At 31.5% G+C, this 24091-nt stretch overlaps 4 protein-coding genes across 5 annotated transcripts; 3 read left to right on the top strand and 1 right to left on the bottom strand.

Annotated features, from left to right (window-relative positions):
* Window positions 1-5824: 5824 nt before the first annotated feature.
* Window positions 5825-8254, top strand: LOC137924235 (protein zerknuellt 2-like). Of its 2 annotated transcripts, XM_068767621.1 has the most exons (4): window positions 5825-6130; window positions 6215-6364; window positions 6949-7058; window positions 7179-8254. In XM_068767621.1, the coding sequence occupies exon 4, from the start codon at window positions 7221-7223 to the stop codon at window positions 8196-8198; it is 978 nt and encodes a 325-aa protein (XP_068623722.1). In that variant the 5' UTR covers window positions 5825-6130; window positions 6215-6364; window positions 6949-7058; window positions 7179-7220; the 3' UTR covers window positions 8199-8254. The 2 variants fall into 2 exon arrangements, with proteins under 2 accessions (XP_068623722.1, XP_068623713.1); XM_068767612.1 differs by lacking the exons at window positions 5825-6130; window positions 6215-6364 and having other exon boundaries at window positions 6822-7058.
* A 4302-nt stretch (window positions 8255-12556) lies between these two features.
* Window positions 12557-14242, top strand: LOC137925439 (uncharacterized). Its single transcript, XM_068768881.1, has 2 exons — window positions 12557-12692; window positions 13175-14242. Exons 1-2 carry the CDS (start codon window positions 12645-12647, stop codon window positions 14171-14173), a joined length of 1047 nt encoding a protein of 348 aa, XP_068624982.1. The 5' UTR covers window positions 12557-12644; the 3' UTR covers window positions 14174-14242.
* Window positions 14243-15529: 1287 nt separating this feature from the next.
* LOC137927054 (homeobox protein pnx-like) lies at window positions 15530-17724 on the bottom strand. The gene is made up of 3 exons (XM_068770842.1): window positions 17716-17724; window positions 17009-17075; window positions 15530-16113 (listed from the first exon to the last, which is right to left on the bottom strand). The coding sequence occupies exons 1-3, from the start codon at window positions 17722-17724 to the stop codon at window positions 15530-15532; spliced, it is 660 nt and encodes a 219-aa protein (XP_068626943.1).
* A 2872-nt stretch (window positions 17725-20596) lies between these two features.
* On the top strand, window positions 20597-22098 carry LOC137927042 (homeobox protein Hox-C6b-like). The gene is made up of 4 exons (XM_068770831.1): window positions 20597-20686; window positions 20810-20908; window positions 21208-21292; window positions 21533-22098. Exons 1-4 carry the CDS (start codon window positions 20597-20599, stop codon window positions 22096-22098), a joined length of 840 nt encoding a protein of 279 aa, XP_068626932.1.
* The last annotated feature ends 1993 nt before the right edge of the window (window positions 22099-24091 follow it).

Below are 24091 nucleotides of genomic sequence, written 5' to 3'. Positions count from 1 at the left end.
CTTGCAACTCCGAAATATGTTACATATTTTTTCTATCAAAATGAGACAGGCCAGAACCTTTTGGCAGTATAAAGTCGCCATCGGACAGATAGTCAACAATCATTATTTTTAATATATATTGTAAATCGAAATTTTCAAAATGCTTTCTTACATACGTAATTACGCTTTCTGAAAACATGGATAGGGTGAACCACATATCAATTGACATGAAATTAGCTATACATTTACCGCTTTTCAGCTTTTAGACTTATAACAAATCACCCAGTACATTACCGTCATTCTGTGAACACTACTGAATTCAAAATGATTATTGGTGAAGCTACGTTGACGTGTGTATCATAAACAATCGAGGCGCGTGTTGAGTCCGTACACAAAGTTTATAGAGCGGCCGCTGAGGGTGAATTTAATAAAACAGAAGACAGCAGCGTGTCGACACATCGCGTCTGTCAAATAATGATGCTCATTTGTCAAACGCAATCGCGACACCGCACTGCGCTGGCAAAACGACTCTTTATTACCCGATTAAACGTACTAAAACGCATTAAAAGATTTTGTTTATATAGCGTTACATCAGATAACCTGTTTTTGGAGATCAAAGTTGCAAATGACATGTCTTATACAAAGCTTCAAGTCTAAATTGGGTTTTTACAATTAGTGACTCGATTTAGAAAATTAAAACAAATATCTTAAAAATTTTCTAAGTTGTTGCCAATAAAAAGAGTAAATAAATTTCTCAACCATGATGGTATTGTTGTATATAACCCTTTTGTGAAAAAAAAACAAAAAATTTATATTGCACTTGCCTGAATTTGTTAGAAAATAAAGGGGTTTGTTAAACTCAGTTCAAATACATGACAATTTTTTTTACTGAATTTAGTTTAATTTGACAATTCCGGATTGACGGTGTCTTAAATCACCCAACAATTATATGGTCATTAAAAGGTATAATACATCCGGTATTAAAATTTACATTATTTTTAAAAATCTTATAATGAAATTGTGTAAATATTGGGAATGAGGCTGAGGTTTGTTAATCGTAACGATTATACTGATTTAATACTCAAGTATTAGCTTTATCGACTTTATTATAGAAAGGTTAAGCTAAGCTTTTCTAGAATTTACTGCTTCTTCATAAACTAAAGCCGCAACACTTAATACCCCATGTTATTAAGTTGTTGTATTTTTTGGATAAAAGTCATCCATCTTTTTCCACTCTATCATATGTGCATCAACCACCAATACCTGCCTGCAACCTCAACTATTTCTTCATACCATTTTTTATTTGATATTTCAATATTTCTTTTTTCCAGCGTACCTGTTCACATTCTTATCGTTATATTCCATCTCCTTTGCATCTTGTAATTTCACCGACCCATTGCCTCTTTAAATTTAAATAAAAATTTTTTGTCTTTCTTTACTTATTTCTTCGGAGGCTCCGTTCCATCGCGTTTATAATAAGAATTTCCTCATACATCATCATGATTTCAGCCTTAGCCTTTCGCAATGCTTTCCGCTCCATGGTCTCCACTCTAGAACCAGGCCCCGACGGTCGTTCTGCCCTCAATTTTCTTTTCATTATTACAATTGTTGTGTAAAAAAATATTTCCACAAGATAAAGAAGCAAACTTCTACAAAAAATTGTGAATGTTCTCGGTCCTGTATATCATGTCTGAATTCTTTTGGACACATAAGTAGGGAGCAGGAAGCACAAGTGTTCGCAGCGAGTCGTCATCTCTCGTCGATGCCGTCATTTCTTTTATATTTTTTCATCAATGTCACATGTGACGCCGGAATGTCATTTTCATGCGACGCCGAAAAAAAATGTTTATTAAGACTCGGGGCGCCGCGATATTACAATTTTCCACTAGTGATATATGAAAAGTGATATTTTACGAGAAAATAACAAGGTGAATATGCGGGTATGATTAATTCGCGCCCACGCCCTACTATGCCTTTTAATAAAAACAAGTAATTTGTCTATGATTTAGTGACACTATGTAAGTTAATGTATCAAAGAAAAAATGTTTTATGTACACCTATGTATGTTATTTGTTGAATGCTAATATAGAGAGTAGCCACGGGTTAACTTTGTAGTTTTGTGGTATGATTCTAGATTGTAATTGTGATAATATAGTCATGATCATCATCATTTCAGCAGTAGGACATACAGTGTTTAACACGGGCTTTCCCTACAGATTTCCTATAGAATAAACGTCTTCGGTGCCTTAAACAAGGTCGTCTGATCATATTGTTGGTGGACCAGGTGGATAATAAAATACAATTATCTTAATAATGAACCATACTCTGAAATACTTTTTAACCGCAAATTTTAAATAAGCGAACGTTTATTTCGAAAGCTAATTCTTAACCCTTTGCAGTATCTATTTTAAGCGACGAGGAATTTTGTACAAACAATGAAGGAATTGAAAATGTGTAAAAGCATTTTTGGCATTTCTATATGAACTATGAACTGAACTTTTCTGAAATATTCTGCTGAGCAAAGGATGATAGAAGTTTGTGAACATTAGACACCGTAAGACCGTTTCTATTTTTCTTTTAGTTTCGACTTGAGACTTTTTTTACCAATTTGATTATGTTCGTCAGTTTCATTCTTCTGTATCAATAAGGTTAAGAGGAAACTAAACATCGCTTAAATTTACTGACATACATAATAATAAGTATTATAACAAAGTTGTAAATATAACTATACTGAATATTTAAATTTTTTTTTGCTTCAATAAATACTTTTAAATTTTATCGTTATTAGTAGATGTTAATATATCTTTATATTTTTATCGGAGTAATGTAAAACGGGTAAAATCCCTAACGCTGTCATGAAAACATTTCTTGTAAGATGCAGACTATGCCTCATAAAAAGCTACATATGGTGCAGAATAAGTTAGTAACAATATGGTTAATAAGAAGTACGCTTCAGATAATATTGCGTTTCGGCTTGGAGCGACGAACGACGAACGACGATCGACGGGCGACGCGGTGGAGGCGACGGCAACAGTGTGGCAGATGTGCCACCGGTTGTGATTGTCTTGCGGCGATGATTGATGATCTCCCGCAGTCGCCAAGGGTTGCCAAATAATATACGTTCAAATATCGTAAAATTTATTCTCTATTTCAAACTATTTCAACATAAGTATCTTGAATTTTGTATAAAAAAGTAAAATTTATATGATAAAAGCGTTAAATGTCCTGATATTATCATCATCAATATACATTATATCATCGTCATCATAGCCCTAGGACTTTTACTGCTGGACATAGGTTTCCCCCATAGATTTCTAATGGATATTGATGGTTAAATAGTGCTTATAAATACCTACTTGAATTAAGGTATTACATATTTTTGATAGATCTGTAGTGACCTCCATCAAGAGTCTTTAGTTTATTTATAATGTTATACATATCAAATCTAATATATAAAATTCTCGTGTCACGGTGTTCGAACTTGAACTCCTCTGAAACGGCTTGACTGATTTTTACCAAATTTAATATGCGTATTCAGTAGGTCTGAGAATCGGCTACTATCTATTTTCCATACCCCTAAGTGATAAAGGTTGTTCACACTTAAAAACATTTTTTTATTTTTTTAACGAAATTTTTTGTTTTTATTTTTTTATGATACAGCATATAAGAATACATACAACCATAAATTTTCACCCCTCTACGATCAACCCTTATTTTTTATTTGTAAATTAAAATATCAATTTTTTTTGCAAAACAACGTTTGTGGGATCAGCTAGTAATGTTATACATATCAAAAATAATAAATACTGTAGATATTATAGCTTATACAATTTTCGCCGTGAAAGAAAGACCAATTTAACAATTGTTTTGTGATGGAATTTTTAGCTTCTAAATAGTTTAAATTTAAACATTACATATAACCAAACAGATTACTTTCACCAATTCTCTCTTAATATTAAATATCATTTTCTTTCAAGATAAATTTAGTTGGAACTATAATTTTGTTTACATCGATAGAGGTAAATATCCTCATTAGTGAAAAAAAAACAAAGAAGAATCAACAAATACTGTTATCCATTTTCGTCTTGTAACGTAAACAAATTAAAAATAGTAAACAGAGTAATTACGCCATTGATGCTTTTGTTACCGGAGATAAGAAGTTGTTGTTGCAGTTTCTATGCTTTCAAAATGGTTCAGTTAAATTGAGCGTAAGAATGTAGGGACAATCCCTTTTGCAAATGCTGATTGACAGCTCCATGTAACAATTCTCCCTTTTTAAACAACTGACTCCTCCCACGAATATCTCTCTATCAATATGTCGTAGGTTTTCTAACGCAATAAAGTTATTTGTAGGTTGTTTTTAGTTATCATAGATATAATTATTAAATTGTCATAAATATATATAACATAAATAAATGAAATTGTTTTTTTTTGTTTTGATTGTATTGCTTCGTGTTATTCACAACAAAGGTGTACATTAAAGTTTATATATTTAATCGACGGAGGCGGTCATTCATTTTTAATAGAAATATTTAGTCAGGTGACAACCCTGTGATACTATTCAACTCACGTTTATTCAATATAAGCAAACTGAAGCATAGGCCACGGTAAAAGTTCTTTGCCAAAATATTCTACATTCGTCAACAGTCGTTGCGGCAATGATTTCTGTATATTTATGAGCTCTTTATATTGCGAAAGAAGGTAACATTTCGTAAACTTGAAACGGCAGTTTAGTTTTTTTTGAAACTATATCAAACAATAAAAAACAAATATACGTTAATATAGTAAATAAAAAAATGTATAAGTAGTGCAGTTCCTGAATGTAATATATTAATTATATTATTAAACCTTGCACTATTTATATTAGAAATAATATGAAAGAAAAATATTTTTACTATTAAGATTATGACTGCACGTCTGTTTATACTTTTTCGTTTTCAAATAATTTTAATAATCTTAGAACCGGTCATAACCTTATCTAAGTGAAGAAGAAAAAGCCATCTGTTTTAAACAAAACCTAGAATTACGTAAATTCTTAATAATATTGCTTTTCAGAAAATGCAACAGCAAAAATTCATTTTTTCTTTGTTAAGAAGTTAAATTGTACTATTAGTTACGTTTGTTATAAACCCTAAACATATTCTTAATAGTATGTTTTCGCTTAGTAGGTAAATATTTATTCTGTATTTTACTTAAAAAAAAATGGTTTAACACGGCATTTAAGTTATTTCCACATAGAACGGTAACAAAATTGAAGAATAAATTTGGTTACGCCATCTACCTTGTTCTTGTGAAACTATGAAGTACATATTCGTATTGTATATGTTAACGTAAACAAGCCTTAAAGAACGTGAATTTTAACGTAAGTTCACATGAAAGTAGGAAAAACTTTGGAACAGATTCCTTACAAATCCTTTTAGTATAGCTTATTAGCACAAGATGGCGTTGAAAAATGTTTTATTTTGTAATACACGGACTACTACATAAAAGCACATTATTACTTTATGTGTTTTTTTAATTATATACAATAATTGTAGCATTCTTAAGGTTGGTAACATTTAATGTGATTTTTACCTACACATACTCCAAAAAAAAATTCAATTTCTTGTACAATTATGATTTATGTACATTTGATGAAAATAACATCTGTAATATAAACTGCGTTAATAATTATAAACAGTCGTATAATTAAAATAAGACAAAGTAATGATAATAAAGCTTAAAATAGCCCTTAGTTACTTTCTCATCAACTTATGATGTTTAAATGTTCATTAGATTAGTAATTAAAGCCACTATAAACTGAAAAATGTGCAGAGTTTGTTGTTAGTGCGATTGGACTGCTACGAGAAGTCAGAAGATTCTCAATGCGCGAATTTTTTTTGGGTCGCACTCTCACTGCTGTTCAAGTGGTATTTGCATATTCCATGAGTTCTAGGTGGCTCGGCGCAGATTGCGCCTTCAAGAGAGCTGATCCCCGATTTCGTTGATTTTTATGGTCTGGTTAATAACTCTACTACCATTTTGGAAAGCGCTTGGAGAAGAAATGGCGGAAGAAACTTTAGCAAAGCTTCTTTCTAGTACAACCGGGGTTAAAGGCCCTGTGATATGCCATCCGTCCTTGTTACCAACGAGACCGGTTGGTTATCGAATGGTGATGATAACGATAATCAGTATTCATAGCTTATCTTATTGTTGTCGCATCGTCCAAAATCTCAAGTACAAATCTCGGTTTCAGACCAGTGCGCCGGTTGAATGACAAGATGTGACGGTATTCGAGGTGGCGGATTCTACAATAAGCGAATTTGTGCATTGAGGAGGAGAGTCGAAGTAAAGAATCGATGCTCGTTTTAGGAATTGGACGATCGTTGGCAGTTCCAGGTCCAAGGTCTGGTCATCACTAGCTACCAACCACGGTGTAAAAACACCATGAATTTGAAAATAAATAAAGTCTATCTCACCTACTTTAGTAATTATTTTAGTATACTACAACGGGACAATATTTGTTATACATTAAGTATAAATACCATAATAGTTTATTTCAAACAAAAAAAATTAATAATAAATTTATTAGTAATATTATTTGAGTGTGATTAAAATAAAAATATTAGCAAAAAAATCAGTAATAAATCAACAATTTATTTGGCATCATTTTTGAAAAATAAGCTTAAGGAGTAGTTTACAATACTGTTATTGGTAAGAAAGAATGTGGTATAATATATAAAGATAAAAATATTGATCCTCAATCATTAATGATTATAACTTCGAGCATTCATAAACAACCTAATTAAGTTGTTTAGTCACTGAGCTTTCCTGTATTTTGCTAATTACCGTGCATAGAAAAAGGAGTATAAAATCGAACCCCAATTAGCGAAATATCTATTTACACTTTGACTTTCGTGGTGAACGTTACATTGCCGAGAGACATTTGATTAATAAACTTAGCAATAACGATGTCTTTGCCAAAAACAGCAGAGGGACAGTCGTCTCTGACTCCACGTTTTTGCGGGTCTACTTCTTCAACTTCGAGCGGCACCCCCTGGACTCCAGCTGAAAATAATGGCAATTTACTTTCGACAACGGTAATTTTCAATTTAATTAATTAAAATGTGAAAACACATGTTATTTCTTGTTTATAAAAGCAATTATACTGATAAATTTATAATAGTATACACATAATAATTTTGATATGTTTGTTACAGGCGCCAACGTGGGTTGATCCGTCAACATACAAACTTGTTCCAATGTCCAATTTCGCCGATCCCAACGGCGATTTCATGAATTCAAAGATGAACGTTGTAAGCACGACATCTAATTTTGACAACCAAATGTGCAACACTCCTACGTATTTGCTGCCTTCCTGTCAGAAAGAAGTACCGAACATGACCAACGGGTTCTGCACTACCATGACTAGACCTCCAACCAATGTCATGATCAGCGGTGCCTCTAATATTATGCCGCCTTGTCAGAAAAGCAATTGTAATATTGTGCCTGGTAATAGTTGGGTGGTACAAGAAGGCAGTAGGTATACCCGACCTGCATGGACACCAAAAACAAACGGTGTGAAGAAACATAAACGAGTTAGAACAATGTTCACCAGTCAACAGATGATGGAGCTTGAGCAAGAATACGCTCGCACTAGATATTTAGATCGCACACGTCGCATCGAGCTAGCTGAAGTGTTACACCTGAACGAACGCACCATTAAGATTTGGTTTCAAAACAGAAGAATGAAAGAGAAGAAAAACAAAGCCGACGGTTATGACGATTCAGAGGAGCCCAGCACGACCGATTCTTCTCCGGACATGGCGAATAACGCGGGCCCGGTGCGCACTCACGATCAAATGTTAATGCAATACAATGTACCTAATGGTGTTGTACATCAAGGTGATTATTACATGGGACAGTATCCAATTAGTTCTCCTCTAAACCCCACAATGGCGCCGATGTACGTTGTTCAAGGTACGAGCAACGCCACTCCCAACTACCCTACTTTTATTTTAGACAGTAATATGCAGTTGAAAGAAGAATTGATGCCAGCACCTCCGCAACTAAGAATTGAAAACTTCGAACCGTGCAGTAATTCTAATATTCGGGATCCATTGATTTCTTCTCCTTTGAACTCCGATACATCGGCCATTGATTCCGGTAAAAGTGATGTTAATGATCAAAACTGGGATTTGTCCTGGATTCGGAGCATAAACATTGACGAAGAAGTCTAATTTAACTGTTACCTATTTCGATATCATTAATTTTTAATATTATATTTGTTGTTTTTATGGACTTGTAAATAATTTATTTAAATAAATAGTTAATATATACAATTGTCGTATTATTCAATAGCTTTGTTAATCCTAATGTTTAAGTGTACGTGGTTCACTCATTCACAAATGTTAGCGGATATACGCCCACATCAAGGCGTAAGCCTAACCCTTTTCGAGTCTAATTTACGTGATTACCCCCAGATTATTTGACTCTTTACTTCTAACGTGAGAAGCACTTCTGCTCGAGGATTTGACAGAACTTAGTTGAAATATTAATTATTCTTACCGTATTTAAGACGTATAATGGTATCCACTGAAAAAAGTAAAAATAACATATTTAGAAAGCATAAAACAATAAAAGAAATAAAGCCACAGTAAAAGTTTTTATCTATTCTTTGGGATGATACGTATCATATACTATCGTTATAGTCCAATAAGTGTAACAAAAACAGTTGTAGGCTACTCATTAAAATAATAAATAATATTTAAAAAGAATGTTTAAACGCGCTACTGTAAACAAGCGACGTTGATGTCTTATTTATAGGCGTTATAAAGAACGATCTTGTGATAGAGAAAGAGGTTGCAAAATGTATTATAGCAATAAAAGTTCTTGAAATTGAATATGCAAATTTGGTTCAAAATTTAATGAACAATGTTTTTTGTGATATATATTAATTGACAGCAATTAAACTATACATTCACCCCTTTAAAACTTTTACACCTATATCCAATCACCCTATTGTATAAGTAATGTATGATTATAGTACTTGTAAGTAGGCAAGAACAGTATCTTTATTTACCTCTAATACATAATAATACACTTCTGCGTGTGAGGTATGGTGTCCGGTGGTACACCGCGTGAGCTTTGACGCGGGCACACCTAAGTTGTGGTACAATCATTTCAGTAGCAATATACGAGTAGTAAAGGCAGTCATTTTTATCTAGAAACGTCTGTTTGTTGTAGCAGTTTTTATTCTTCTACAGATAAATAAATACATATTTAAATATGTTTGGAAACGGCTCGAGTTGGAGAGATTTATTTAAATAGTTACAATATAATTTAAAAAAAATATTAAATCTAATAAAGAGTGTTTTACACAATGAGCGATTGTAAATTCGACCTATGCGTCAAGATATTCATAGTCAAGTAAATGAATTTATCAATTCGTACGAAGTTTACATTGAATAAAAAATGAAATGTTTATTGATATCGCAATCCTAAAAACGTTTTGATTTCTACTTCATTAGAATATTTCGATATGATTACGAAGTAATATTTTTATAACAATTCTGATAAAAATGACATCAATGTGTAAATGGGTATGTGTGTAAAAGGTTTATAGGGTTGAATCTCTTTTTTAGTTAAAATCGACATTGATGTTTGTCAAAACATCGTCGAAATGATTTCGGGGAAACAGGTTCGCGAACTTTACTCGGGCGAATGTCTTGCTTAATTGTTGTCAATTAATGTATGAAGAGCCCCATCCTATTCAAAAATCATCGTTTTAACAAATATCAGATTGCGAAAGAAAAATTTTTTCTTTTTTTTATCTGTTTTGTTTTAATAACATAAAATTAATAATTGTGCACTTATTGTCTTAATTTGCCTGACACATTCAAATAGAGATATCAATTTAATGTAACATTAGTGATTACTTTATGATGATTGGGAATATGTGTAAATTCTTTAAAAGTTTCTCCTGACAAATATCCTATACATTCACTCATATAAAAGCACCAACAAAAATAATGCTACTTTATATGGAATAAATTAGTGAGCTAATTACAAATAAAATAAAAAAATGTGCAATAGCAATTAGTAAACATACATATGTTATTTACTAATTTTAAAGCGAAAACTGTAACTTATCTAATTTGTGCTTGTTGTTGGAAATCTGAATAAGTGTAATTAAGAATTTTATTCAATTAACTAAATATTAATAACAGACTGATAATTTTAACGTCATCGTTTCTGCCCTTAGACGCTCGCTGCAAGGCATAGGCCTCTCCCAAAGATATCTACGGAGGATGTACTATAGTTGCCGGGCTTCTTAGGCGGATTGGCAATCGCAGAGCGTTATGGTACGCAGATGATGCCGCTGTACATCCTCTGGATACTTCTTTGTGAGCAATGGCAATTCTATACAATTAATCAGTTCTATTAACAAATATATACTCACTTTTTCAATCCTAACACGATGGTAGCGACAACATCACTGATGGCGTCGGAATTTAAATTAAAATAGAATTCGCACGATCTAGAATGAATTATCACAAAATCTATTGTAACCATAGAGGCTAGCAATACGGAGCGTGAATACAAATTTGAATAATGAATGCGAATGTGCTTAAATCTTGAATTAAAAAAATATTTTTTGTAATCAAGCCTAAATTGTTTGTTGACATTGCCTCCTCGGATTGAATATTAGTGTAGTACTAAACAAACTAATTATAACATGTTATGTGTACTTGTCGAAATAGATATTATTGAAGTTGATATAAGTTAGAGTAATCATGACCAGGGCTGTGTATGCATACAATAGGCAAACATATTTAAATTTGTTATACGAAACTACTCTGTTACTCTGAACTGCTATTTTATTATATTTCATTCAACATAATTATAACGAAAATTGCATTTGGCGTTGTGAAACGTTGCAACTTCTTCCAAAATATTGCATAGCAGCTATCCTGCTTTGTAAAGAATTCACAGATTTTTTTTATTTTATTATTAGTGTATCAAATATAAAGTAGCTTATCATATTAAAACTGTGGCAAATATGAACAAGAATATGTAAGTTAAAGGCTTTGGCATTAAAGGCGCTTAGCTTTAATCCTCTTAACAGCAACTACACACGAAGGTTCCCTAAAGAATATCTGTCCAAACTGTTAGATATTTATTTCATTGTATCTTGAGGTTTCTAAGCTATATAGCTTAGGCGGTGGGTCCAGGAAAAGATTAAGCTAGCGCATGGACCTCCGATAAAGGACCTCGGGTTGGACGGTCACACGAACTGCTTTTGTAAATAAAACAATAACAAAAGTATATAAATCATAGTAGATCCGTATTAGTAGATATCCATATGTCAAGTATTGGAAGTTTTATGGTTGAAATGATGATCGTGCATACGTTTTATAATTTAAAATTTACAAATACTGTGTGTAAAACATACCATCACGTTAATCGTTTATTTAAACTGAAATATAGTAATTATAATGTATATTATTATTTAAAGCACTATAAAGCCGACTTACCGATCTAACCGTTCTAGGTTCGAAATTATTAGTGTCCTAGTATCAAGTTAAACTATTCAGAAATAAGACTGCCATTGATACGCATGTTTTACAATTAATGTACTTCTATGTTCTAAAATAAATGCTTTGTTGTGTTACCAGTTTTCACATACGGTACTGAAAGGAGATTCACAGTAGCTTCTAGAACAAATGTTGAGACTACGCACAGGGTTTCTCTACAAGATAGAACGAGATTCGTGGACGAATAGAACAGACATTGCACGTCTGATTAGCAAATTGAAGTGACAATAAGTAGGCCACATAGTCCGGGGAACGGATGGTCGCTGGAGTCTTTAGATTCTTGAGTGGAGACCACAAATTAGCATGCGTAGAGTATATTCACAAGTTCTTCGGAAGATGCACAATGGAGGCGGCTTACAACCTTTCCCTTAGAAAATCTATTTGGAAGACTATGACCAGCGTTGAGCGGCTTGCAGCTGAAATGATGACGATGGTGATGAAATATTTTGAGCATTCCTATAATTCATGGAAAATAAACTTTGAGTATTCGTTAGCTTTGGAACACGTTGTGCACTCATCTGCAATAAGAAACTCACAAATATGGCTACCAGTCGGGTATCAAAGAATCGTCTTAAGCAATACAAGAATTAAGATCGTTACTTCATAATATAAAAATACTTATATTATTTTTATTTGATGTGAAATTGTCACTCATGTTCATATATGCAAACCGCATTAGTTTTAAATGCATTAATTAATTAAGATCAATTTATAAATAATATGTAAAAAATAAATTGAAAATATATTCCAAATGAACAATAACCTTTAATTAAATGCAATGTGTAAATCAACCAAGAATATGTAATGAGATCATTAAACAGATCAATATTTAATTATGTTTCGATAGTGTCTAATGATAATGACAAATTAAAATTTTGTTAACAATGATTAGTTAATTACAGAACATAGTTTAAGTAATTTCTTAAATTATTTATTAATGTTTTTGAAATAGTTGTATATATAACACTTAATTATTTCTCCATTCTTAGTTTGGAGTCAAAATAAGGCAAAACATCACGTTTTATATCAGATATTTTAATGCTGTTCATTTGAAAATATTTATCAAGTGACAAATTCGAGTGGATACAAATGGATATGCGAAACGTGTTATCTTTCAAAATGGACGACAATAATGATGTAAGTAACAATTTTTTATTCATAAAGTTTAATACAGTATCTTTAAAACCTGCGTTACCTTTACCTTTAATATTTATGTACAGGAAGATTGCATATAGGACTTCTTACTCCTATATGCAATTATGTATAAAGTTTTTGCTTTTAAGGATTGAATGTATAGCTTATTTGCTATTTATTATCATTTAGGTATACTATAGTAAGTACTAGTTGAAAATCAATAGTGTCAAAAATAATAAATAACGTAATGACAACAAAGCAATAAAAAGCGTTTTCAAAATTCGCATAACTACTTATTAAAATTTATAATTATTTATAATCTGTCCCTGAACATTTTTTCATTTTTTTTTAGCTTGCTACCCATGCTTATTGGAAATATATGCAAAGGTATTAAAACTTTTTGCTGAGCATACTCAGTAGTAACGTAGGTACTCTGCTTTTTAAAATTTTATTATCAATAATAAAAATATTTTTTTTATTTTCAGATACAAAGTTGTTACAACAAATGCAAAAAGGAAAAGCGGTATAGATGTGCTTTTACTTTCGACCAAGTGAAGTATTTGGAACAGGAATTTAAGAAATCGCGTTATGTTGGTGTCGTAAATCGAAAAGAAATTTCGAAGGTTCTAAATATATCAGAAAGGGCTATCAAAATTTGGTTTCAAAATCGACGCATGAGAGAAAAGAAAGATTTTGGTAAAGAATTTCAACATAACCAAGAAATTAGAGAAAAAAAAATTGTTGACAATAAGGCGATGCGTTCAGATATCACGTTAGAACAGACAAGATCTAAAACTGGACTAATAGATAATTATTTTAATAATATTGAACAAGTTTCAAACAGTATAATGAACAATAAAGAAATCGGAACTTATAATAGACCTGATACAACGGTGTCATCGCCTCGTGTTCCGAACAATAATACGCCAAATATTGGTGGGACTAATGTCACTGGAAAGATTTCAATTGAGTTGCTAAATAAGTATAAAAACAATGTGCCCGTTGAATCAATAGTTAAAACAAGCAAATGTAATGATACACGACAAAAAGAGGTGGAGGTGAGAGTTTGCAACAGTTCTGTACCTCTTCTCACGTCTACTGTTACGTCACACCAACCTCCCAAAACGCGTACACACAAGCCCACGGGATACGTTCCAATTCTTTCACAAAGCCATTATCAACAACCTTGCTTAGCAGCCGGAAGTATTATATGGAAGGCAGTAAATTCAACAGAGATGGCAACTGTTATGCCCGTGAGAGATTTCGCGGTAATGCATCAACAATCCATACCTTATCCAGTCACACGTAACCACAACGTTCAGAAAAATAAATGTTTCTGCAATTGTCATAATATACAAGTTTCACATCGGGAAAACTGTATACCTTTTGTAGAAGAAAATCAAATGTCTCAAGCTCAATATGTATTAGTACCGTTTCATAAAAATCCAGTTCCATATGCGTCGCCAATTTACAAAGAATGTTAGTGTAGTTATAAGGCATTGTTATTAATTTAATTTTTTGTTGTTGATCAATAAACACTTTGTTAAAACTGTTGTTGTAGTTTTTTTATACCGTGTAGCGCAAGGAAAGACAAATCGATTATTTGGTGGTATACATTTAGTTTTTTTTTGTAAATTTTGACTTTTGACTTGTAGTGTTAATACAAGAACGCTCTGTATTATTGGTCACAATATTATTATAATCCGAACACGATGGCAGCGATTATCCCAATGATAGCTTTCAAATTTGAAAAATAAAAATAAAAGTATGATCGACTTGGTCTTGGATACGTAGCGTATTTACGAAGACGCTATAGATTTTTTTTTATTAATCATATCTTACATATATATATATATATATATATATATATATATATATATATATATATATATATATATATATATATATACATTTCACAATGAGTATAATAATTGGGTATTTCAAACTTGTTAAAAAAATTTAATGCTGGGGTAGCTACAAGAGTTATAAGCCTCTTCCATTTTATTTCAGATACTTTTATCTGAAGTTGACCTAGATTATGACTTTCCGGCAATTGACATGATGTCATTACTCCATCTTTTGGCCGGTATAACTTTTGATCTTTTCTTGTAAAATTAAATCTAGTTTATGGTAATTTCTGACCACTTATCGTCTTTTCCGCTTTGCTTGTGTTCTGCCCAGTTCCACTATACCTATGTGCATGTTTGATAACATCTTTTACTTTCGTTTTTTTCCTTAGCTTAACACTCAGAAAGCTTCTTTCGATGCCTTTTTGGTAAGATCTGATTTTGTTTAAATTGTAACGTAACGGAATTAATAAAACAAAAATACAAATTAATTAAAATAATACTTTTATTAGATAATTTAATTTTTACATTGTTTTACGCATATTACAAAAATTTCAATTTTATTTGTTATAACAGACAATTATTATTTAGTGAAATTAAAAAATAGACATCACAATAGTAATAAGTTAGGAAATAATTACAGATAGAAATAGGAAATTTAAAAATAAGCTTAAAATTTTATTTAGGTGGATCACAAGCAACATAATAATTACTAATTCGAGTTCGCTTACATACTAATAATACATTTCTATATCTCTTACATGATAAATACTATACATAATTTAAATAATCTATTATTTTTTAAAAACAAATAAAGATTTACAGGGTCAACAATTACTGTATGCAAACATTTAATTATTTTATTGCTACTAAATAGTATACATTATAAACAATTAATTAAACTTTTAACGTTCAACTGGATAAGAATATGTCAAATCAAAAAAATACTCACATTATAAAATAAAGTATTTTCATCTTAAATTATATTAATAATTATAAATAAGTTAAACTGAAGTTATGTTCAGACGTAGTTTGTTTATCGCTTATATATTCATAATACATGTGATTTGGTTCCGAATTAAAATTATATTCATTTTGACCGTAAGGATAATATTGCGTAGGGTAGCCGTTTGTATCATTGTAGAAAGAAGAAGGCGTAGGCATCGAGTTATAAAAATATGAACTGTTCATATTTGAACTATTAATTGTAAATTCGTTTTGTTGTGGATTTTCTTGTTCGATTTCATTTGCGTTGTGATGTGTTGTGATATTAATGGCGTCGAAATTTTGTGTCGTATTACGTTCTAACAGTGACAGCGGACAGGGTGACGTGGAGTCTGTGTAATTTTCTAGGGACGAATTACTCGATTCTGACATTCGTCTTTTTTCCTTCATTCTTCTATTCTGGAACCAAATCTTAATGCATCTCTCATCGACACCCAAAACTCTTGCCAGCGTGCGACGTCGCTCGATGCCTATGTATTTCGTTCCAATATATGTATTTTCTAATAATTTTATCTGCTCCGTAGTGTACGCTGTACGATTTCTCTTCTTCTTATTTATTGCTCTTTTTACGCCTGTATATTTTAAGTAGAAATAAATGTATATCAATTTACATAAATATTAAAAATCATCAAAAGAAAATGTTATACTATTTAATATATAATATATACAATAATATATATTTTTTTAATCATCCTTTTTCTTTCACTTACTCCTTATTGTACATTTAAGACGAAGCAAAAATAAGTAAAATTGAAAAAAAAAGACACGAAATTCTTTCTTCTAATAGACTTCTAATAGAAAATCAAAATAATGAAACAGAAAGTTTAGCGTCAAATATGATGAAACAATAGTGGAAACCAATTTTTTATGCAGACATTTTTAAGGCAACAAGCTATTATTTAAAAGCATCCTTCCCATTTACACTACATAAAAAGCATCAAAATAAATTTTCATGGCATGAGATGCTTGGAACAGTTTAAAATCCTGACAATAATGTTATTCAAGATATGTTACTTTTATTTATAGATATTGTAAAAGAAAGTATGTAAAATTAGATAAATAGTACAATTATTAATTAATTCTTCTATAAATTTTGTGTTGCGAGTACAAGTAATAGCAGATTGCTTTTTCATCCAAAAATAAGCTAATCAACAACTTAATTACTGATAAATATGTCTAACCCTCTTTATTTCAACAGAAATTAAAAAATTCTTTAGTTAATGAACATCACTTACATTGAGTTTAATTTACTGTTGTAACTAACTGAAATGCTCGGAGAGATTAAAATAAAATCAGGTAATAGGTCACAATTTAACAAATTTAACATCGCGATTCAATAACTATTTATTGAATGGGTTACGTATGATAAATACGATCCGTTTGACATTCGAATTGACATTTAAGAAAAGCACTCAGAAGCGAGAGTCCTTTGTTTAGGTTAACCGAAATAATCATAAAACTAATTACCATTTTGTTTATATTGTTGCGTGTTCGGCCAAACATTTGTAAACGGCCTGTTCTCCCAACAGCCAATCTGAAAATAACAAAAAAAAACTTTTACAAACAATTTTCTGGTAAAACAATGGCTAGACAATGACAGTGACTAGACAGTTTGTAAGCGAAAATAAACACTCTTAAAAACTGTGATTATTATTACTACAATTAATTTTTATTACACTACCTTGGACCAGGCAGTTAAAAGTAAAAGTTTTCATTCGTTTATAAGAGATTACTCGCAGCAAAGAAATATTAATGGCAGCATAATACATTATTTATCATTTGCATGGCACTCATATTCATATCTGTATTGTAGTCGATAGCAAAATTATAACAAAAATCAAATTAAATGTGTATATATATATAGTATATATACATATAGTAACTGAAACAGTATAGCGGAGTAGTAAGTTGAAGTGGCAATAGGCAGGCTGTATGGCGCACAGATCAGATGGTCGCAAGAGTTTTAAGGTTCTGGAGTGGAGACCACTGATTGGCAAGTGCAGTGTAGAAAGTTCTCACTAATTGTACAGATGTGCTTCTTAAGGTTATCGGAAAGTACTGGATGCAGACAGCTTCCAACCGGTCTTATGGGAAATCTATAGAGTAAGCCTATATCCACATTTCATTTCAATTTTGCAATAACAGACAATAAAAGGTTAAGATCAACAACTCACCGGAGACATAGTTCAAAGATAAAATTTAAAATCACAAGTGCATCATTACAACAAATCAAGTAACTATAAATAGGACCCTGGAATGAAAGGCAATTTAAAACACAAATTTTACTTGCATTTTCTTATTCTACCGCCTAGTAATTTACAAGCATGTCGTTCAATTGCTACGTACTAAATTTTGCATTATATTTTAGAAGTTTTGGTAGTATATAGGTATGATTACCTTTGTAAGTAAAATGTAATCATTCTTTGGAATATTTTGTAATTATATATAATTTATTGTTAAATATGCAGGTACTTTTGAACATTTGTAAAAAATTACATCTGTTAAATAATCCGTATATGTATAAAAACATAAAATTTGAGTGCACACAATTTAATAATAGTAACATTAAATTTTCTTTATAAAAGCAATCAAAAGTTTTAGTATTCTTTACGAGTACGAGTATAAAAAAATCCAAACCAACTAATCGATAACGATATAAATGTAAATTTTTAATCACTTTATAATTAACAAATTAAGTAATTAAAATATAATGATACTAAATATCATTATATTAAATGACAATATTAAAATCTATTAGAGTAATTGCAAAATTTGTTAACATCTTCCGTATAAATAACCACAACCTTTGACAATTCTCGGCAATTTAGTATGACTTAAAAGATATAAAATTAGTCCGTAATGAAATTATTGAAATATTGTAATATCGATTACACTTACCTCATTGAAATGACTTAATGGAGTCAAAGTTTCCATTAGTAAGTTATCGAACATCATAGGTGATTATAATAAATTTTTACAAATTACTCCACACACTGTCACAGCGAAGAGAGAGCGATTACTGAGAGAAACATTCTTTTACAACATGATGTTCCAAAAAATTTTAGATCTACCGTCAAAAGAATTATTAATTAGGAGAAATGCGAACCGTTAACGTTAAAACAAATTGCGATTTGGTTTATGCAGATGGTTTATTCTTGGCTATTAAAACTTTCAAGCAATCCTTTTTTACTAATAACTTCAAAATGAGTTCAATCAATACCTTCCATCATAATCATCATCATTATTCGGACATGGGCCTCCCCTATAGAGATTTCCAATAGGATCGGTGAGAAGCGGCCTGCACCTAACGTCTACGGTCTTAACAATGTCACTCTTACGCTATGCTTGCTGGTCCAGGATTTCTTATTTAGAATCCTAAATCATCAACGCGCATCTGTTCTGCACGCTAGGTGATCTTTCCAATGCCTCTTCAACTTACTAATTCGCTAGGCAATTCCGCTAATTAATACCTTTGGGTTTACCTTTAGTTATGGACGTTAGCTACCTGTTGGAATTTACAGATTTTACTGCTTTAATTTGTTTTGGTGAAACGCAAAAGGTATCAGCTAAGCTCTTTACAATAACTGAGCTTTTACACGGTCTTTAAGAAAAGGTCCCTCGAGGAGGCCTTAGAGTTTAGTCTCTCGATGGAGTGTCCTCTTAAGCGATTTAAGAGCTCGGCAGACTCCATATCCGATGAAACTTTAGCATATAGCGGTCAAAGTCTAGGGAACCGTAGAGCTTTTCTACGAAATTTTTAAAATAAATGCCATTTGCTCTTTAGGATTTATAGCTTCATTGGGTTTATTGTGATAAAGCATTGAGGGTTTTTAGCCTAGATATTTTTACAGTAACTAAACATGAGCACTACCGCCTAAAGATCAATATGAATTATTATACAGTTTCGGTGGATTGTGAATTAAAATCCGTGTTGATGTTACATCAATACAGGAAAGGTTTTTTAGTTATGTATGTATATAATATAAGAGATTTCATCTATGTACTGACTCATAATGGCATCATTAATATATATGTATATCTGGATCTATAAGGTTTAGACTTAAAAAAATTAGTAGGAACATTCTTTACGCAGACTAGAGGTTAGCTAAAAACAAAACTTCACCAATTAGCCGGTTGAGGAAACGTTTATTAAAAAATGCATGTTTTCAAAATATAGTTCTCAATAAGTCTTAATAAAAGAATATCTCGTATATAACTAAATATTTTTTTTATTTATTCATTTGTCAAAAATTGTCAGGAACAGCTTTTATAATATGACAACCACAAAAGTGTGGGCCATGCGAAGCGGTCGGAGGATATTTAGTTATTAATATTCATGGAACAAAAATAAAAATATTTATCTTAAACTATATTTATACTAAATATACATTGTAACAGATTCCACGATCGCGTACCAACATGTTAAGTAAAAAAAAATCCAATTGCGTAAATACAAGTTGTTATACGAAAATATATTTTTATTTCAGCGCTTTCATGTCTAACTACGAGTACAACAGATTACTGCCATTTTTTATTTAAGAATATGGAAATAATCAGAAAGAGATCACAAAAAAATTTGAAAAGTTACCATTTTATTTCTTTACACTGCCTGTCCTATAGTTGTCAAATGTCAATAAATCCAAGAGTTGAACAATTGAGGAAACAAAAACTGAAGAGATTCACGGATCCTTCAGTTCCATGAACTCATGTTTGATGAAGCTGTGAAAGCCTTAAGGATAACAGCATTAGCTTTGTCACGGAACAGTGCAGAGTACAATCAATTCAAGGAGACATTATTTTTTTTATTTAAATAAGTCAATCATCCTATATAGGAAAATTGCCGATTGTTGACATAGTTAGTAGAGAAAGTGGTCAGATTCAATCCTTATTGGTAGGTAAGGATTGTCATTAAGGAGTGATGGTGGAGGGGTTGTTTTCGCTAATGAGCTTTAAAAACTGTTCAGGCATAAAAGGGTTGCACGCGTAATAATTAGAACCAATCTCCCAGTGCACTTTAGTGGGATTTTCCCGTTGCATCAGCAAATAGTTTCCGAAATGGAATCGGCAAAGTATAGTGATTCTAGAAATTACACTCCTATCCAAAATACGAATATGCAATCAAACTGGCAACCGGGATATTATAGTGTAAGTAATCAAAGTCATAAAGTGCAATAATTATTTTTTAACATTGTGATGCTCGATCTTATATTGCGTATTTGTATATATTCATATTTATTTAATTTAGGTGTGATATTTTGTCCATTTTAGCACCAACAAGTACAGCATTGTAATAGTGCGGAATATTGGATGTCCTCTTATCCAAGCGCTCCAATTGTTGCCAATAATAACACAGCATATGAGCATCAGGTAAGAAAAAAACTAATATATTTTTGTTATAATATTATGACGCCTGTAATTATATAGCGTAAACTCGATAAAAAAAGAAAGTATTAATAAAAATTACTTTTCACTAAATAATGAAACTACGAAAATTTGTTTAAAGTAAAATAATTAAAAACCTGCACATTTTTGATTTACATTGCAGAATATCCTTGTTTTTAACTCTATTTAACGTTTCTGAAATAAATATCTAACTAGATCATGCAAAATTTTATTTTGTTAATAAGAACGCTTCCATAAAGATAATTATTTTGTTTATATTTTAGTGGAATCAATCTGGCAGAGGTATGGAAAATAAATCATGCTTCGATATTCTTAAAGATATTAAAAGGCATCGGGCCCAATTTCGACGTGAGTAATTTTTTTTATCCAAAGTTAAATAAATATGTCAACTATTAATTTGAAGAATTTTCTTTAAAAAAAATTTCTACGTCTTTTAGAGTACAATCAATGGTTGTAATACTTTAGAAATTTAGAAATAACGGTAAATTAACACTATGGAAATCAAGTTTAAAAGAATTGACATTTGTGTACATTTAATATGTAAATGAATATATTTCTCATAACTTAAAGCTGAATTGTTTGTTTAAGGTCAACAATTAGAACAAGGTGTTACAAAGCGTAAACGCAGAACTGTGTTCAACACTGAACAAATATTAACTTTGGAAAAAATATTTAACAGAACTCCCTATATTAATAGACAAGAAAGAATAGTATTACAAGAGAGATTAAATATTAGTGAACGAGTAATAAAAGTGTGGTTTCAAAATCGGCGACGAACATCTATTTACAAAGAAAAAGGGACGACGGTTAGCACAGATTCTTCTGAAGAAGACATTGAGGGTAAATTCGACTTAGAACATGTCGAATCACTAATGCGCAAACCTGATAAATCTGGATACGTTACTTTAGATGAAAAGGCTATCAATCAATTGATGACGGCCATCGACTCGGTTATGCCGGACATTAATTTAAATGAATTGTGCACGAATTCTAACGACGAACCTTACAACAATAGTTTAAATTACGATCCCATTTCCCCAGTAAGCAATCACAATGCAGAAGACGAAGTTATTTGTTTGCCAAAAAGGGAAGCTTACGAACCTGAAGAGTCCTTAAGAAGATTGTTTGATATTCAAAGCATGATTATGAAATAACTGTAGCTAGATTGCAGAGATTGGTTTAATCAAGTATTGTCATTGAAATATAATAATAAGGTTATTTTTATAGACTCTATTCAAGCATATATTTAATAAGTTTTTAATTATTCTTTTTATTTAATAAATTATAAATAAATATAATTTTTATTACTAAAATATTTCCATTAAAATGTATATTTACCTATTTTTAATTTAATTAAATATTATCAGATTGAACCCTCACAATAACAATAAACTCGGACAGTTTGGTCACTTTTACAACGTCCTTTATACAGAAGTTAGAGCAATTTATTAGTAAGCTTTATAATGTCTCTAAAAAGCCTTCTCACTTCAAGTTTTTTATATGAACTTCATATATTTATTACATCATAATTCACAAACCTTACACGGGACTGTACAGTAATACCGTACATAGCTCATAAAATAATTACTTATTTTATGAACCCTAGAGGAACGTATAGCAAGTTTTTGTTCATTTCCATAGCTAACGTCATGCAAATGACTATTTTAATTAAATCTATTACTATTCTTATGTGCTTAGATCAGATTATGATATATATATCGAGTATGCAGAGTCTTTAGATCGCATTTTAAAGATTGAATGAACCACTTTCTTTTGTAGAACATACAATGTATTGGTCAGCGGCATTGTCCTACACAAATAACCCGTAGGGATATAATGCTGTGACAAAAAAAAATAGACTAATCGACCTGTGCTGTCTGCTATTTTGGTGGTATTTTTAATTCAACGTTAGTCGTTTCAGTCCAAAGACGCTCACTGCAAGGAATAGACTACCCCCGAATATGTCGGTGGGGGATATACCATAATCGCCACGCTTGGCATGCAGGATTGGCGATCGCAGTGAGATATTATAGCATGCATAGGACAATTCCTTCCAATCTCCGGAAACTTGTATGTGTGTAGTGGTAATGCTATATAATTAATGCACAAAGCGTGAACTATTTAAGATTGCATTATGGGAATCAAACCCGCGACCTAATATCGCAAGTCTCAGTCTACCCCTGGGCTACCACTTTTTACTTTTAATTGCTAATAATATATTGTGAAACTAATCTTGTTCGATAAATCACAAATATAAGAAGCTCAGTGTAACTTAGCGTCAAAGGTAAGTTAATGAAAATCTGCAGTATTGACTGTACTTACGGATTACCTCGTTGTGGAGCTGCATAATTGTTTTTAGCAACTTATACGCATTTAGTTTTAGTATATAGTATGGCATTGTTTACATTGCCTGTTATGTTTTTACTCGTCCTTTTTCAGTTTTAAATACTAAAGATGTAACTTCTACAAATAATACTATCTCTCTTACAAGGTAAAGCGAGACGTCAATATAAACAGACAGCCCTTTCTTCTAGTACCTGCACCGATTCTGGCTGACTGACAGTCCGGTTTGTGCATGTCGCCCGGGTGTGGAAGGAGAGGCATTGCTCTTGCTACTGGACTGTCAGGTGTCATTCAATGCAGGTACGGTACGGCAGTTGCGAGAGAATTAATACTAGGCGGACTGTTGGAAATTTTAACCGACGATATACTACGGCCAACCCTTCTTCACTCTTTTTTCGAGAACATAATCGCACGCGCTTATTAGAAAAGCAAGTTTAATTGTATTTGAACGTCATTCCATAATTTTAGTACTCAAATTAAAATACAATATTAAATATTTTTATAAACTGTTTGAGATTTTTTTAAGCTCTGTAACGTTATACATTTGGCGGTAGCAGTGACAAAAAAGTATTCTTAATGTCATTCTGATTTACAATTTAGTTTTTGAATATCACAATTTTCGTTGTCGTGACATTCATAATGTGCCAATCGAAGGGATTCAAGGCCATATTTTCTGAGAGAGTTTGAAGACAAAAAAAATTTCACCAAGTACAAGATGCTTCAATCGATTTCTTTAAGGTTTTCAATATTGTGCCACATACGCTCTTGACAAACGATGACTTTTTTGACTCGGTCTATGTATAT

The sequence above is a fragment of the Battus philenor genome, unplaced genomic scaffold (genome assembly GCF_028537555.1).
Source record: "Battus philenor isolate CCGP_79_NKW_IND1 unplaced genomic scaffold, ilBatPhil1.0.hap1 SCAF_10, whole genome shotgun sequence".
NCBI classification, from domain to species: Eukaryota; Metazoa; Arthropoda; class Insecta; order Lepidoptera; family Papilionidae; genus Battus; species Battus philenor.
Note: the sequence above shows the minus strand (reverse complement) of the source record. Positions and strands in the feature narration are given on the sequence as shown.

What these genes read in the sequence shown, in the direction of transcription:
- LOC137924235 (XM_068767612.1), top strand. Translation starts at nt 6,930, where the DNA reads ATGTCTTTGCCAAAAACAGCAGAGGGACAGTCGTCTCTGACTCCACGT. An exon ending in GCAATTTACTTTCGACAACG is followed by an intron (nt 7,059 to 7,178) that starts GTAATTTTCAAT and finishes TGTTTGTTACAG; the next exon opens with GCGCCAACGTGGGTTGATCC.
- LOC137925439 (XM_068768881.1), top strand. Translation starts at nt 12,645, where the DNA reads ATGGATATGCGAAACGTGTTATCTTTCAAAATGGACGACAATAATGAT. An exon ending in AAATGGACGACAATAATGAT is followed by an intron (nt 12,693 to 13,174) that starts GTAAGTAACAAT and finishes TTTTATTTTCAG; the next exon opens with ATACAAAGTTGTTACAACAA.
- LOC137927054 (XM_068770842.1), bottom strand. An exon ending in GCAACAATATAAACAAAATG is followed by an intron (nt 16,114 to 17,008) that starts GTAATTAGTTTT and finishes TAAAATATACAG; the next exon opens with GCGTAAAAAGAGCAATAAAT.
- LOC137927042 (XM_068770831.1), top strand. Translation starts at nt 20,597, where the DNA reads ATGGAATCGGCAAAGTATAGTGATTCTAGAAATTACACTCCTATCCAA. An exon ending in GGCAACCGGGATATTATAGT is followed by an intron (nt 20,687 to 20,809) that starts GTAAGTAATCAA and finishes TGTCCATTTTAG; the next exon opens with CACCAACAAGTACAGCATTG. An exon ending in GCATCGGGCCCAATTTCGAC is followed by an intron (nt 21,293 to 21,532) that starts GTGAGTAATTTT and finishes TGTTTGTTTAAG; the next exon opens with GTCAACAATTAGAACAAGGT.